The 17,340-nt window shown below is 47.3% G+C and overlaps 1 protein-coding gene across 1 annotated transcript in view; it reads right to left on the bottom strand.

Moving 5' to 3' along the window:
* The window catches only part of FLT3 (fms related receptor tyrosine kinase 3), a 134,110-nt gene that overhangs the window by 64,173 nt on the left and 52,597 nt on the right, over positions 1-17,340 (bottom strand). The window contains exons 8-9 of the mRNA XM_040426171.1: positions 8,265-8,409; positions 4,214-4,382 (exon numbers count right to left, since the gene is read on the bottom strand). Coding sequence (XP_040282105.1) covers positions 4,214-4,382; positions 8,265-8,409 — 314 coding nt within the window. The remainder of the gene's footprint in view (positions 1-4,213; positions 4,383-8,264; positions 8,410-17,340) is intronic.

Below are 17,340 nucleotides of genomic sequence, written 5' to 3'. Positions count from 1 at the left end.
CAGATGTGTCCAAGGACGGGAAGGAATGGGCAAAGGAAGGAGAGGACCTGATGGCCGTGAATGAGGGACCTTGGCACGAGCGCAAGTCTCGCAAGCTGCCACAAAACCCTCAACCGACTTATGAAGCGCAGGCCACCAGAATCTCCGAGCGATGAGATCCAGTGTGGCTCTTGCCCCCGGGTGCCCAGCAAGGACCGTGTCGTGGTGTTCTTTAAAAATCTTGTGTCTCAAAGCGAGAGGCACAAACAACCTCCCAGGAGGACAAAGATCAGGAGCTTCTGACTGGGCTGCCTGCACCTCTGCCTCCAATTCAGGAAAAAGAGCAGAGACCACCACACCTTCAGCCAAAATGGGACCCGGGTCTTCAAAATTCCCACCTCCTGGAAAACAACGTGACAGGGCATCTGCCTTCACATTCTTAACCCCAGGGCGGAACGTAACAACAAAATTAAACCTTGAAAAGAACAAAGACCATCTGGCCTGTCTCGGGTTCAGACGCTTGGCTGACTCCAAATAGGCCAGATTTTTATGGTCAGTAAACACGGTAATAGGGTGTCTGGCTCCCTCTAGCCAATGGCGCCATTCCTCAAAAGCCAACTTGATGGCCAACAATTCCCTATCTCCCACATCATAATTTCTCTCTGCGGAGGAGAGTTTCTTTGAGAAAAAGGCACACGGTTGCCATTTGGCAGGAGAGGAACCCTGAGACAAGACCGCACCTACCCCTACCTCAGAAGCATCAACCTCAACTATGAAGGGTAACGAAATATCAGGTTGTACTAGGATGGGAGCGGAAGCAAAACTCTCCTTGATATTAGAAAAGGCCTTACGCGCCTCTACTGACCAGGAAGAAAAATCTACCCCCTTTCTGGTCATATCAGTGAGTGGTTTAACAACAGAGGAATAATTCAAAATAAATTTCCTGTAATAATTGGCAAAGCCCAAAAAACGCATCAGCGCCTTCTGGTTCTCAGGAAGCTCCCACTCAAGCACAGCGCGGACTTTCTCGGGGTCCATGCGAAAACCAGAAGCGGAGACAAGAAACCCCAGAAATTGGATTTCTGGAACCGCAAACACACATTTTTCCAGTTTCGCATATAATTTATTCTCCAGCAGAATGAGCAAGACCTGACGTAAGTGTTCCTTATGAGTCTTGAAATCAGGAGAAAAAATCAAAATGTCATCCAAATACACTAATACAAATTTTCCCATTAAATGATAAAAAATGCTGTTGACGAAATGCTGAAAAACGGCTGGGGCATTCATCAAACCAAAAGGCATAACCAAATTCTCAAAATGGCCCTCAGGGGTATTGAAAGCCGTCTTCCATTCATCTCCTTCTCTGACCCTAACCAGGTTGTATGCCCCTCTTAGGTCTAATTTGGAAAAGACTTTAGCCCCAACAACCTGGTTAAACAGGTCCGGGATCAGAGGAAGCGGATAAGGATCACGAATAGTGATACTGTTCAGCTCCCTGAAATCCAGACAAGGTCTTAAAGAACCATCTTTTTTCTTAACAAAGAAAAAACCAGCGGCAACAGGTGACTTCGAGGGTCGTATGTGTCCTTTTCTCAAACTCTCAGAGATATAAGCCCGCATAGCGACCCTCTCAGGTTGGGAGAGATTGTATAAACGAGATTTAGGCAGCTTGGCGCCTGGGATGAGATTAATAGGGCAATCATACTCCCTGTGCGGAGGCAAACCCTGAACTCCACTCTCAGAGAAGACATCCAAAAATTCAGAGAGGAAAGGTGGTACAGTCTTAGTAGAAACCTCAGAAACAGATGTTATGAGGCAATTCTCTCTGCAAAAGTTACTCTAACCATTTATTTGCCTCGCTTGCCAATCAATGGTGGGGTTATGTTTAGTGAGCCAGGGTAGCCCCAACACTAGAGGAGTAGGCAAACCGCTAAGGACGAAACATGACACATCCTCAACATGAGCATCACTCACAATTAAACGGATATTGTGAACTATGCCCTTTAATGATTTCTGAGAAAGTGGAGCTGAATCAATAGCAAAAACAGGAATATCCCTTCCCAAAGTGCATACCTGGAAACCATGAGTTATTGCAAATTGATTATCAATGAGGTTGACAGCTGCTCCACTATCCACAAAAATCTCACAAAAAATGCTCTTGCTCTCTAGCGCCACCCTAGCAGGCAGGACAAAACGGGAACTACAAGCAAACGGAAAACCTTCAATTTCCGCCTCAACCCTGCCAATAGTAACAGACGGAACATTTTTAAAAGATTTTTTCCTTTTTGTCTCTTTATTACTCCCAGAAAACTGCCTGAATCTCCTTGAGGGACAAACATTTGCCAAATGATTTATACCTCCACAACAAAAACAAACCCTCCCATGCGGGCTGAATCTTCTATTATCAGAGGCAATCAACCCCAGCTGCATGGGCTCCTGCTCAGAAGGGGCTGACAGCGACTGAGACTCCTGCGCACAGAATGAGACCGCTGCACTGTTCCGAGACTGAGTAGGACAGGAAGGAGAGATCTCTCGTCTCTCTCTAAGACGCCTGTCAATACGAACGGCCTGAGACATAGCAGAGTCCAAGGAGATAGGCCTCTCATGAAAGGAAAATGCATCTTTCAATCCCTCTGAAAGACCATGGCAAAATTGACTTCGGAGTGCAGCATCATTCCAACCAGTATCAGCTGCCCATCTCCGAAATTCGGAGCAGTATATCTCTGCGGATTGTTTACCCTGGCATAACAGACGTAGTCTAGACTCAGCCAGAGCAATACGATCCGGATCATCATATATCTGACCCAGGGCTAAAAAGAATTCATCCACTGAGCGGAGGGGCCGTGCCCCCTCCGGTAGCGAAAAGGCCCAAGACTGAGCGTTACCCCTGAGCAGCGATACAATGATCCCCACCCTCCGTTCTTCATCACCAGAAGAATGGGGAAGAAGGCGAAAATGGAGTTTGCAAGCCTCTTTAAAACGCACAAAATTCTCACTACCCCCAGAGAACGTATCCGGCAGCGAGATCTTGGGCTCAGCACAAACTCCATGAACGCAAGCTGAACCGGTCACTTGAAACTGAGAAAAATTCCTACGGAGATCAGCTACCTCCAATGAAAGACCCTGGAGGCGTTCAGCCAAAAGTGAAACCGGATCCATGCTTGAGACGGTTTTGGCGGCTGATAATGTCACGGATGGTGTACAGGAAACAAGACAATACCATATAAACAATGTCTCACTGGATCCACAACTAAGGAACAAAGGGAGACCCCTGCAATAGAGCTGCCGCTCTCCCTCACTGCTCAGCCTATGCGAACACCCCAAAGGTGGATGGCCACATATCCACGTTCCTCGGCTATCTATTACCTGAAGACCCTACAATAGTGAAGGGACACGACCACCGGCTCCCTACACTGACACGGAGGGAGTCAGGGTCACCTGGGTCCAGAAAAGACAAAAACATAAATACATAAACAGCACTTATCTGCTGACGACTGGGAACTGGGAACAGCATGCACACACACTCCAGGAAGTTGTATCAGCCGCACACTACTGCATTATGGGGAGGAACTTAAAGGGTAGCGATCAGTCTGACTGCATGACAGCTGAGATAGACTAACGAGATGAGAAACTAAACCAAAACAAAGAAATTCAAGGAGGAGGATCTGAGAAGCTCCTGTGAGCGCTTCTCAGCTGTCTGGCTGTGACAGGTCCCCTTCATTGTTTACACACTGGTAGTGCAGGTAAGTCCCAGTCAGTTAAGAAAGAATGCAGTGATCTAAAGACCATCAAAAAGAAAGCTAAACAACGCGTATGTAAATTAGACGAGCTATGAAGAACACAAATTTTAGAAGAAGACAACAGCTGACAGATGAAGTTTTGCCTCTCTGAATGGATTAATTACAGTCAAGACATATGTAGACAGGCAGTAAAGATTTTTTTTTTTTAAATCATCAAATCTACATGAATGGACAAAGATGCCAGACAGTGGACTATAAAGAAACAAGACTGGAAATCTATTGACAACTTTAGGGCTAGTAATGACCTTTCTGCACACCATTGATGGCAATAACTACTAACTTTTTGTCAGTATAGTTCAAGATTAGAAGACCAGTTAAAGGGCAATTATGAAGTGTGAAGGGGAAATAAGGAAGATGAGCAGAAAAAATTATAGAAAACCTTTGCTAATGTAGTGACCAAGAAGGTGGTTCTTCAGTAGTTAATCATATAATACCTGTGTCCATTTTCATCTGTGATGAGAGAACACGGAGAGATGTTTGAATTGTGGATCCATGCACATCTCACAGCTGGATACGCAGTAAACTCTGCAACGAGGCAAAAGTCTTCCTTTGGGTCGATGTCATGTTCCACATGTGATGTATTCATGTCAATAAAGCCCCTGTCTATGAGAAGATAGAAACCAAGCTGTTTTAGGAACAGTCACAAGAAAGGAGTCCAGGGCAGGGGACTTTGTATTAGTGTAAGTTTTTATCTGGTGGTTGACCTCAATGTGCTTGTGTATATTCACTGACCAACAATGCAAGTAAAATAGACAAAGCTGTATGGCAAATTGTAATATTTTGCTTAAAGGAATGGAAAGCAAAGGCTAAACATACTATGCACCATGTGTCCACTGGCCAATATGAAACCAAATGTCCTGGCTTTTGGTGAATAATACCTCTCAAAACCCTCTCTTTTATTTTGGCTGATGGATCCACCATTCAGTAAGGGATGATGTAAGGGAACGCTGGACCCATCATTAAAGGTTAAAGAAGGGGTTAGGTGTATATTATTGTCCAAAAGTGAGTACACATTCCTAGCTTGTCATTGTCCAGCAGACACCAGTCAACCAGGTGGAAATAGGGATTACATTTCATTTTGTCAGCTATGAATGGCAACATACTGTAGGTATAATATACTTACCCTGCTGTGCTCCAGCATTGTCCCTCCCCACCAGGCACCACTGCTATAAAATTCTCAGCAGACCTGTCCCTGACCTTCCTTCTGGATTTCTCTGTAAAGGGGTTTCCCAGCGAGCCTGGGGAGGGAGCAGGGTGAGGTCAGGAGTGTTGGAAGAGGCACTGTTGGTGACACTAGTACTCATGGTGGTGGTCCTCACCCCAGCGCTCCCTTGATCATGCAGTAAATGGAGGTATGCACCCCTTTGTTCCGCTCAGGGCACACCCTGGTTTGAGGGGTCTCCTGGCTCGTGGTGGTTTGGGGTGTTCTTGGGGTTGGTGGAGGTATATGGTGGAGTACAAGGAAGGTTGATGGTAAGGCAAAAATGTGCAAGGCAGTACGATACTGTGGCAAAACAGATGTTGGTGCATGCAATGATGAGGTTCTTTACTGGAAATAAACTTAAAACATGGCAGACAGGGTCCTTATCATGCGTGGACCAGCAGATCTTACATATGTTGCGGTTTCCAAAGTTCTCATGGTTCTAGAGGCTGCAAAGGTGGTAAACAGGCTGAGATGTTTCTTCTCTGAGTCCATCTTCCAAAATCTTTACTTTCTCACAGGGGTGCAATATCTCTGAACTTCTCAATCTCTCCAAATGTGGCCCTACAATTACCAGCTGAAGTTCTATGCAAATGGCCAAAGTATGTCAGGGTGTTTGAGCTCCCATTCCTTCCAGACAAATGTGCTATGGAGTCAAAAAGCTTTATGCAGGTTATCTCCACAGACTTTTTGGCCTCCACCTCTTCACAATGGCTGATACGCTCCAAGATGTTCTCAATTGCTTCCTCAGAGGCTAGTTTAAGTCTCATTTTATTTCCTTGCTGACTGGTACTTTCCAGGTGTGCTTTTTAGCTATCTCACTCTTCACTATCTCTCACTACATTGCCCCCCATACTAAGTTCAGACCACTCCCTATGGGAAGGGTGAAGCAGCCCCACCTCGCAACGGTTACTAAGGCCTGTTAACCGCTTGACAACCTGTAGAAGGAAAAACACAACGATACATTTCCTGCACAATTGTAACCCCTTTAGCATTGCGCTACAAGCACGCTACCGATGTGTATGGGGAAAGCAACTACATAAGCATCTCTGTTAAATAACAGTTTGAATAAGAGTTAATAAAAGTTACTCAGTAAGGTTTGTGTACCCCAAAATCAATGTGTGCACATTACATAACTAGGAATTATTTTTTTTACCACCTGGAATGAAACAATGAAAATTTGAATTGCAATACTGCCAGTAGAGATCTTCAACACAATAAGGAGCAGATACACAAAGTATGGCAACCCCTTTGTGCGATCCCAGGGCCCGAGGTCAAAATTTCATTCATGTCACATAATTCCTATTAAGGGGATACCTAAAGCATGCTCACAAGCTGAGGCTGCTCCTTACATGGCGGGTTCCAGCTATATAGTAACTGGGATCGGAGATTACTCTGATCCCGGTCATTTAACAGATACCAAGGTCGCTATTGACTGCAGTATCTGGGGGGTTAGACAGAAGGAGAGGGGCTTACTCTGTGCTCTGATCGTAGCCCCCATGGCAACATTGTGGAGCTCTGATCAGCTGCTATGATGGCCTTGTGAATATTTTTTTTTTTTACCATTATACCATTATTTTTTTTCCACTATAGTCTATGGTAAATTAAATAGTGGAATTACAAAATACAACATGTCCCACAGAAAATAAACATATATGGATGGAAAATGTAAAAAAAAATATGGCTTTTGGAATACAGAAAGGGAAAAACAAAACGATAAAAGCAGAAATTGGCCAGGTCCTTAAGGGGCTAAACTTAACATTTTTGTCTAGAAATGCTATAGTACTTTTCCTACACCACTTTCCTACCGGAGTCATTTTGAGACTTTTTTTTTTTTAAATCTACCACGTAACAAATGCCTTACTATGACCGTTTTCAAACTACTTTTCAGAAGTGTAGATGGCAAAAAAGTGGAGTGTAAAATGGCAAAAGGTTTGGCAAATTTGGAACAAAATAGCTATTTAATATTTTTTTTTAAATGCTGCAGCCAGAAATTGATGCAACTTTTTTTTTAGTTTTAGAATATTGTTGACTTAGCTGGAAATATTGCAAAATGTAAGAAGCCTTGTATATTCACTGCTGACAATTCACTAAGGGTACTTTCACACTAGCGTAAAGGTTTTCCGGTATTGAGTTCTGTCATAGGGGCTCAATACCGGAAAAAAATGCTTCAGTTTTGTCCCCATTCATCGTCAATGGGGACAAAACTGTACTGAACAGTTGCGTTCCCAGACCGGAGAGCAAACCGCAACATGTTGTATTTTGCGTTCCGTTATGGGGATGCGGAGCAAAACGGATCCGTCATGACCCCAATGCAAGTCAATGGAGACGGATCCGTTTTCTCTGGCACAATCTGCCACAATAGAGAACTGATCCGTCCCCGTTGACTTTCAATTGAGTTAATGACGGATACGTTTTGGCAATGTTAAAACTATGTTAAAGATAATACAACCGGATCCGTTCAAACGGATGCAGACGGTTGTATTATCAGTAACGGAAGTGTTTTTAATGGACCCTGCCAGATGCAGCAAAAACGCAAGTGTGAAAGTAGCCTTACTTAGAACTACTGCATCATCTCCCGCCTAGACTACTGCAACACTCTCCCCTGTGGCCTTCCATCTAGCACTCTCGCACCCCTCCAATCTATCCTCAACTCTGCTGCCCGACTAATTCACCTCTCACCCTGTTACTCCTCTGCCTCTCCCCTCTGCCAATCCCTTCACTGGCTCCCCATTGCCCAGCGAATTCACTTCAAAGTACTAACAAATACATACAAGGCCGTCCACAACCTGTCCCCTCCCTACATCTCTGAGCTACTTTCCCGATACACCCCACACGCACTCTCCGTTCATCACAAGACCTCCTTCTGTCCTCTTATCACCTCTTCCCACAATCGCCTCCAAGATTTCTCCTGCGCATCCCCCACACTCTGCCCCAACATATCAGACTCTCACCTACAGTGGAATCCTTCAAAAGAAACCTAAAAACCCACCTCTTCAGACAAGCCTACAACCAGTGACCCTGCTGCCTCTATACCGCCACGACCAACTTCACCCGCCCCTACTGTGTCCTTCTCCCATACCATGTAGATTGTAAGCCCTTACGGGCAGGGCCCTCTCCCCTTCTGTGCCAGTTTGTAACTCGTCTTGTTTATGATTAGTGCAATTGTCTGTATTATGTATGTGCACCCCTTATCATATGTACAGCGCTATGGAATGAATGGTGCTTTATTAATAAATAATAATAATAATAACTTTGATTTTCTCACTATTATACATCCTTACCTATTACGTTAAAGCTTTGAGACTTTAAGGGATGGACGGTTGAGGTACATGTGATGTTGGTGCTGTTTCCTCCATTTAATGAGGCAAACAATACTCTCAGCATATACCGATCAGGTCTGTATGAGCTCTTTTCAAAGGACGACATCTACAATGGAATAATTTGGAGTAAATTAGCAACATGCCTTATTATGTATAGTCATATATTCAACAGGGGAATCAAGCAAGGTGAAGGAGAGTCATTCAAAATCATATCTTAAAAGGAGTACATTTCCTCAAACTGATGGAACGAGTGAGCTCCACACCATAATTTGGCACCATCAAGTGGGGTTTCTATACCACATGAATCTGCTTCAGGTATTGTAAACGGTATCAAGAACAGCTCTGAAAATGGACACAACAGTAGAAACAGATTTATTATTACTGTCTTTAGACTCTCTATTCTTAGTTTACGCCACCTGTAAGTTGGCTTAGTTTTACTTGAAAAATGATGGTGTACTTTTTGGCACATGGAGATGTTTTTAAGAAGCCACATCCTTTTCTGATAAGCCACTCGCAATTGTCTGACAAGGCATAAAAAAGTTAGAAAAGAATACAATACACTTGATAAATGTGGTGCAAGGTACAAATTGCCCGCAAAAATTAGTGCAAACTTTTTGTTTGGATGGGTGCTTGTTACCCCCCTTCACTACGTGCCTCAAGATAGCATTGGGCTACTTTCACACTTGCATTGTTAATTCAAATATTGAGATCAAGCAGAGGATCGCTATACCGGAATTAAACGGATCAGTATTGATTTTGCACATCAGGATGCATCCGTTCCGTTAGGATGCGGTTGTGTGAAATCTAAACGGATCCGTCACCATTGACTTGAATTGTTTTCAGTGCCGGATCCGTTTTTTTCCATTTTTATGAGCAGACACAAAACCGCAGATTGCAGTGGTTTTGTGTCCAGTCACAAAACGGAATTCTGATGGAATGGATCCTGATTAGGGATGAGTAAAAGTCCGGATTCGGGTTCGGTGTTCGGCGCTTTCTTGGTGCTTTTTGAAAGGCTGCAAAGCAGCCAATCAACAAGCGTCATACTACTTGCCCCAAGAGGCCATCACAGCCTTGCCTACTATTGGCATGGCTGTGATTGGCCAGTGCAGAATGTGACCCAGCCTCTATATAAGCTTGGGTCACGTAGCGCTGCACGTCACTCTGCTGATTCAAGCATAGGGAGAGGTTGCAGCTGCGACGTTAGGGCGAGATTAGGCAGATTAACTCCTCCAAAAGACTTCATTCTGTGATCGATCTGCAGCTGTAGATCATTGAAGTGCTAATATCGACTTGCTCACTTTTTTGAGGCTGCCCAGAGCGTTTTTAGATCACTTTTTTCTGGGGTGATCGGCGGCCATTTTGTGGCTTGTGGTGCGCCAGCCCAAGCTATCACCAAGTGTATTTAACCATCAATAGTGTGGTTATTTTTTGCTATATCCTACATCAGCTGCAGGCTGAGCCTGTGTCACCGAAGTGCATTTAACCATCAACAGTCTGGTTATTTTTTGGCCATATACTACATCAGCTGCAGGCTGAGCCTGTGTCACCGAAGTGCATTTAACCATCAACAGTCTGGTTATTTTTTGGCCATATACTACATCTGGTGCAGGCTGAGCCTGTATCACCGAAGTGCATTTAACCATCAACAGTCTGGTTATTTTTTGGCCATATACTACATCAGGGGCAAGTTGAGCCTGTCACCCAGCGCCTAAAAAATAGACCTGACATTTCTATTCAACCAAATTTGTACTGTTTTAGCTGGTCAAGTTATTTGTAGTGACCGTAAAAGCACACTTTTTGTTCTGGGTTGAAAAACTATTCCCAAATTTGCCATTCTCAAAATAACTAGTTTCTGCTATATGAGGCCTACTTGAAATCTATCCCAAAAAGGATATCTTACATTGAAGGTGCTGATAGTGTCATTCAGAAAAACCTAACACACACGCTACCGTGCAGATACAAGTCTAATTCTGTGATTAAACCTATACCTGTCACACAGCGCAAAAAAAAACAGGCCTCACATTTCTATTCAACCAAATCTGTACTGTTTTAGCTGGTCAAGTTATTTGTAGTGACCGTAAAAGCACACTTTTTGTTCTGGGTTGAAAAACTATTCCTAAATTTGCCATTCTCAAAATAACTAGTTTCTGCTATATGAGGCCTACTTGAAATCTATCCCAAAAAGGATATCTTACATTGAAGGTACTGATAGTGTCATTCAGAAAAACTTAACACACATGCTACCGTGCAGATACAAGTCTAATTCTGTGATTAAACCTATACCTGTCACACAGCGCAAAAAAAAACAGGCCTCACATTTCTATTCTACCAACTCTGTACTGTTTTAGCTGGTCAAGTTATTTGTAGTGACCGTTAAAGCACACTTTTTGTTCTGGGTTGAAAAACTATTCCCAAATTTGCCATTCTCAAAATTGTGGTGAACGGGAACAATGAGGAAAACATCTAATAAGGGACGCGGACGCGGACGTGGACATGGTCGTGGTGGTGTTAGTGGACCCTCTGGTGCTGGGAGAAGACGTGGCCGTTCTGCCACAGCCACACGTCCTAGTGAACCAACTACCTCAGGTCCCAGTAGCCAGCAGAATTTACAGCGATATTTGGTGGGGCCCAATGCCGTTCTAAGGATGGTAAGGCCTGAGCAGGTACAGGCATTAGTCAATTGGGTGGCCGACAGTGGATCCAGCACGTTCACATTATCTCCCACCCAGTCTTCTGCAGAAAGCGCACAGATGGCGCATGAAAACCAAGCCCATCGGTCTGTCACATCACCCCCATGCATATCAGGGAAACTGTCTGAGCCTCAAGTTATGCAGCAGTCTCCTATGCTGTTTGAAGACTCTGCTGCCAGGGTTTCCCAAGGGCATCCACCTAGCCCTTCCCCAGGGGTGGAAGAGATAGAATGCACTAACGCACAACCACTTATTTTTCCTGATGATGAGGACATGAGAATACCACCTCAGCACGTCTCTGATGATGACGAAACACAGGTGCCAACTGCTGCGTCTTTCTGCAGTGTGCAGACTGAACAGGAGGTCAGGGATCAAGACTGGGTGGAAGACGATGCAGGGGACGATGAGGTCCTAGACCCCACATGGAATGAAGGTCGTGCCACTGACTTTCAGAGTTCGGAGGAAGAGGCAGTGGTGAGACCGAGCCAACAGCGTAGCAAAAGAGGGAGCAGTGGGCAAAATCAGAACACCCGCCGCCAAGAGACTCCGCCTGCTACTGACCGCCGCCATCTGGGACCGAGCACCCCAAAGGCAGCTTCAAGGAGTTCCCTGGCATGGCACTTCTTCAAACAATGTGCTGACGACAAGACCCGAGTGGTTTGCACGCTGTGCCATCAGAGCCTGAAGCGAGGCATTAACGTTCTGAACCTTAGCACAACCTGCATGACCAGGCACCTGCATGCAAAGCATGAACTGCAGTGGAGTAAACACCTTAAAAACAAGGAACTCACTCAGGCTCCCCCTGCTACCTCTTCTGCTGCTGCCGCCGCCTCGACCTCTTCTGCTGCTGCCGCCGCCTCGGCCTCTTCCTCTGCCTCTGGAGGAACGTTGGCACCTGCCGCCCAGCAAACATGGGATGTACCACCAACACCACCACCTGCGTCACCAAGCATCTCAACCATGTCACACGGCAGCGTTCAGCTCTCCATCTCACAAACATTTGAGAGAAAGTTCTTCAAGAGAGCCGTGCCTTCCCTGCACAACCAAGTGTCCGATAAAATCAAGTGTGCACTGCGCAACGCCATCTGTGGCAAGGTCCACCTAACCACAGATACGTGGACCAGTAAGCACGGCCAGGGACGCTATATCTCCCTAACTGCACACTGGGTAAATGTAGTGGCGGCTGGGCCCCAGGCGGAGAGCTGTTTGGCGCACGTCCTTCCGCCGCCAAGGATCGCAGGGCAACATTCTTTGCCTCCTGTCTCCTCCTCCTCCTACTCAGCTTCCTCCTCCTCTTCTTCCACCTGCTCATCCAGTCAGCCACACACCTTCACCACCAACTTCAGCACAGCCCGGGGTAAACGTCAGCAGGCCGTTCTGAAACTCATATGTTTGGGGGACAGGCCCCACACCGCACAGGAGTTGTGGCGGGGTATAGAACAACAGACCGACGAGTGGTTGCTGCCGGTGAGCCTCAAGCCCGGCCTGGTGGTGTGCGATAATGGGCGAAATCTCGTTGCAGCTCTGGGACTAGCCGGTTTGACGCACATCCCTTGCCTGGCGCATGTGCTGAATTTGGTGGTGCAGAAGTTCATTCGCAACTACCCCGACATGTCAGAGCTGCTGCATAAAGTGCGGGCCGTCTGCGCTTCCGGCGTTCACACCCTGCCGCTGCTCGCCTGTCTGCGCTACAGCGTAACTTCGGCCTTCCCGCTCACCGCCTCATATGCGACGTGCCCACCATGTGGAACTCCACCTTGCATATGCTGGACAGACTGTGCGAGCAGCAGCAGGCCATAGTGGAGTTTCAGCTGCACCACGCACGGGTCAGTCGCACTGCGGATCAGACCCACTTCACCACCCAAGACTGGGCCTCCATGCGAGACCTGTGTGCCCTGTTGCGCTGTTTCGAGTACTCCACCAACATGGCCAGTGGCGATGACGCCGTTATCAGCGTTACAATACCACTTCTATGTCTCCTTGAGAAAACACTTATGGCGATGATGGAAGAGGAGGTGGCCCAGGAGGAAGAGGAGGAAGAGGAGGAAGAGGGGTCATTTTTAGCACTTTCAGGCCAGTCTCTTCGAAGTGACTCAGAGGGAGGTTTTTTGCAACACCAGAGGCCAGGTACAAATGTGGCCAGACAGGGCCCACTACTGGAGGACGAGGATGAGGAGGAGGTGGAGGAGGATGAGGATGAAGCATGTTCACAGCGGGGTGGCACCCAAAGCAGCTCGGGCCCATCACTGGTGTGTGGCTGGGGGGAAACACAGGACGATGATGATACGCCTCCCACAGAGGACAGCTTGTCCTTACCTCTGGGCAGCCTGGCACACATGAGCGACTACATGCTGCAGTGCCTGCGCAACGACAGCAGAGTTGCCCACATTTTAACGTGTGCGGACTACTGGGTTGCCACCCTGCTGGATCCCCGGTACAAAGACAATGTGCCCACCTTACTTCCTACACTGGAGCGTGATAGGAAGATGCGCGAGTACAAGCGCACGTTGGTAGACGCGCTACTGAGAGCATTCCCAAATGTCACAGGGGAACCAGTGGAAGCCAAAGGCAAAGGCAGAGGAGGAGCAAGAGGTCGCCAACGCAGCTGTGTCACGGCCAGCTCCTCTGAGGGCAGGGTTAGCATGGCAGAGATGTGGAAAAGTTTTGTCACCACGCCACAGCTAACTGCACCACCACCTGACATGGTGGAACAGTACCTGTGCACACCCCTCCACGTACTGACTGATGGTTCGGCCCCATTCAACTTCTGGGTCTCCAAATTGTCCACGTGGCCAGAGCTAGCCTTTTATGCCTTGGAGGTGCTGGCCTGCCCGGCGGCCAGCGTTTTGTCTGAACGTGTATTCAGCACGGCAGGGGGCGTCATTACAGACAAACGCAGCCGCCTGTCTACAGCCAATGTGGACAAGCTGACGTTCATAAAAATGAACCAGGCATGGATGTAGTGTACGGGGACTGTAATGCCCGTCACTACGGAAGGGTCACTTGTGTGCAGTCGTCCCCCTTATTTTTGGGGAAGTTGGTATAAGTCGTCTTTATAAAATGTAATGTAATGTAATGCTATGTATTTCCCTGTTGCTGTAAAATGTGCATGTACAGGCCTGCTAGGGGTGTCATTCCAGCTCTTAGTCACTAGAGGGAGCTAGGGAGCCCTAGTCTATATAAGGCCCAGTCAGGGAAGGGAAAGAGGAGTCTAAGGTTGATAGTCTAGTCTAACCAGAGATTAGACAATGTCAGAGTCCAGTCCAGGCCTGAAGCCTGCGGACTAGGAGAGGGTAATGCAGTCCCTGTAACCGGGTTCCAGATCCAAGGAGAAGGTTCCCCTCCTGAATTCATATACGCAGAAGCAGGAACACTACAGTCAATGAGCCTGAGGAAACTGAGAGAGAGACAGAGGCAAGTCCAGAAAAGCAAGAGGTACTAAAGACAACAGAGGAGGTACTTGATAGAGATAAAACCAAGGATATACACCAGAGCTAGGGCATTGGGCCTTGGAGAAGAGTTTCTATGTTCCAGGATCAGTCAGGAATAGAGTGCAAGCCGCCTGTACTGCAAGTCCTGTGTTTAACACTCTGAATGTCACCTTGCTATATATTGCCTGCATCAAATGTACTGAAACCAGCTGTCTGCAAAGGAACTGCGCTTCCATCTATGTCCATGTATGATGACTACTAAAGTTTGAGTTCTGTTTTAACATCACGTGGTTCCTCAGTTATTCCTGCTATCAGCAAACGGCGTGCCACCGTTTAATTGGCACTGGCGTCACGAACATTTCTCATCATCACCTGCCCTTGCAGAGAGTCAGCCGTCTCAGGTTAGTGTCTATTAGACTACAACACCCAGGAACATTTCTAAACCTAACTTGAGTACGCTGCACCTCTCTTTTGGCGTCACGAACAGGATACGCACGCTTTCTAGTGCAAGAAGCGTGAACTTTGTGCCTTATACAGTTGCCCTGTGACCAAAGTGACATATTGCCTGTTTTATTAAAGTGGACTTTGTGGACTGAAAAACATACCCAAAGTGTGCCTAAAACCTCCAAAAAGCGCTGTGCAGTGGTGCGCTATCAAGAGGAAAGCGTTTCTTGCTAAAAGATGGCCGCTGAGCTTGCTGGATTTACTGCTGCGTCATCTTCATCCCGAAAATGCGGGAAAAGTTGGCGCCTTTTTACTGAAAAAGCGGGAAAGGGTTCAAGGTCAGGCGCCACTGCTTATCTGGACATTTGCATGTCTGCAAGCATGGACTCCGCCTTCCCCATACTGGAATACCTGGGGGGCGGCCTCCCAGTGCAATGGGAGGATCTGGCTGATCTTATTGGCGCCACCCTGTCGCTCTCCAGAGAAGGATCGAGCATGTTGGAGAGTGAGCACTGCTTTGCTGCCACGTCCGCGCCTGAAATACCGAAAATGGATAATGTTGGTGTAGAGCCTGAGGACGCTCCACCGGCCTACTCTTCGGGACCGGAGAAACCCGCCTGCCTGCCACGGGAGAAAGAACCAGAGCCCTGCTATGGCTCTTGGAGAGACTTCTTTCAGCCCTCTTTCAAGTGGTCCTCATTAATGGCAGAGATCCGGGAGGCCGCTATAAAGCGGAATACAAAGACTAAAATATATTATGAGGAATTGACCAAGACTATCCATGAACGACACACCAACACCCAACCCCGCCTGGAAAGGAGAAAGGGGTTGGTGGTGTCCTTTGACAAAACCCGTGGCTACGGGTTCATACAAGACTACCTAACTGGCAGAGACTTATACGTCAACAGGAGATCTGTTAAGAGAGACTACCTCCCTTCGTATCAGCATAGCCTCCGCGAGGGAGAGGAGGTGGAGTTCACCCCTGCCGAGAGCCTGAGAGGCCCATATGCGACTGCTGTGACCCGTCCCAAGCGAGAACCTGAGGACTGGGAGGCAGAAGAAGACTACTCTGGCTGCGAGCGGGAACCTGAACGCTCTCCAGAACAGGCCCACCACACCTTCCAGGAGCGAGGCTCCTTCATTGGGCCTAATGTCTTCTGGCAGCCAACCGTGTTGGAAAAATGGGTGAGCCCCTATCCTTCCCCCGAGCTGCCTCGACGGGAGAAGACAATCCAGGACTTAGAAAATTTAAAAGGACTCAGCGTTACCCTGGAAAATATCCGTAAAGGTCGGAGACCAGATGCGCCACCGGAGCCTGCAGCGGCCGCGTCCGACGCATCGTGTACTGTACCTGCGCCGGCGGCGCCAGCAGAGGACAGCGATTCCGACACGGAAAGCATCGGTGACCAGATTGTCCGGCTGGAGGAAAAGTTGCGGGAGCTGCGCAAGATTGCCACCGCCAGGATCCAGACGCCGCCTAGGAAGGACGAGGTAAGGGTGCCTGTCACCACCCGTAAACCACCTTCTACTAATGTTGCTCCGTCCGGGCCCCAAAGAAGACCCACTATTCCTGGGAATTGCTGCACAGAGCCCACCGGACCGCTTGCGGCGGCGGTACCCAATACAGCACAACCCACAATCATTATGCCGGGGCCGGTACGGTCCACCAGTGTGTTTATCCCTAGGCCTATGGGGCCAATTCCTATTAGGGGTCCCTTCACTTTGCAGCTGCCCCCTGACACCGTGATGTGGGCACATCCTCCTGTAGAGGACTACTACAGGCCATATTTGCCAGCAGAGCCAGGTGATTATGACATGCCACTGTGAATCAGCCTGCTAGGCCTTTGATTTATTTTGCCAAAGAATGATGTTGAAAGCTTAACCCTTCCAGGACAGGAGTCCTATGTTTCTTGGTCGTTTGTTGCTGCTGCCAGTTTATCCACGGCTCAGTGGTAGGTGTTAACCACTGAAGTATTAAAGTCAACGAAGCCAAGTTTGTTTCCAGGACCTCCTGCCTGCTTTTGCTATCCCACGCCAAGTTGTGCCTGTTCCTTTGTTGCACCTTTTACCCTTAACCCCCTTTTCAGGTTGATCAGGGGTATTACAGCACTTGTTTTATATTGTGCAACTTGATACTAAGGAACTGTGCCCGGAGATAGACTCAAAAGAACCTGAGCCTCTGAGATTCTTGCTCTTTTTTAAAGGAAATGTGCCCAGAGATGGACTCCACCGCATGAGAGCCTCTGTGATTTATAGGAAAGTAACCTGGGTACGGACTCATATTTGTTCTTTGAGCCTCCAAGAACTTTTATACTGTTTTACCATTTCTTGCTGTTCTATTAAGGACAATTTGCACATATGGACTATCCTGGTATTAATGTCACGCTGTGCCAGGTCAGCGCCCCAGTTCCATTCACTGTCCTGAGAGAAGAGAACGACGCCCCTTGTCATCACCCTTCACCTTTGCCAATT

This window comes from Bufo bufo, chromosome 3 (genome assembly GCF_905171765.1).
Source record: "Bufo bufo chromosome 3, aBufBuf1.1, whole genome shotgun sequence".
In the NCBI taxonomy this organism is placed as follows: Eukaryota; Metazoa; Chordata; class Amphibia; order Anura; family Bufonidae; genus Bufo; species Bufo bufo.
This window is presented reverse-complemented; position numbering and strand designations above follow the sequence as displayed.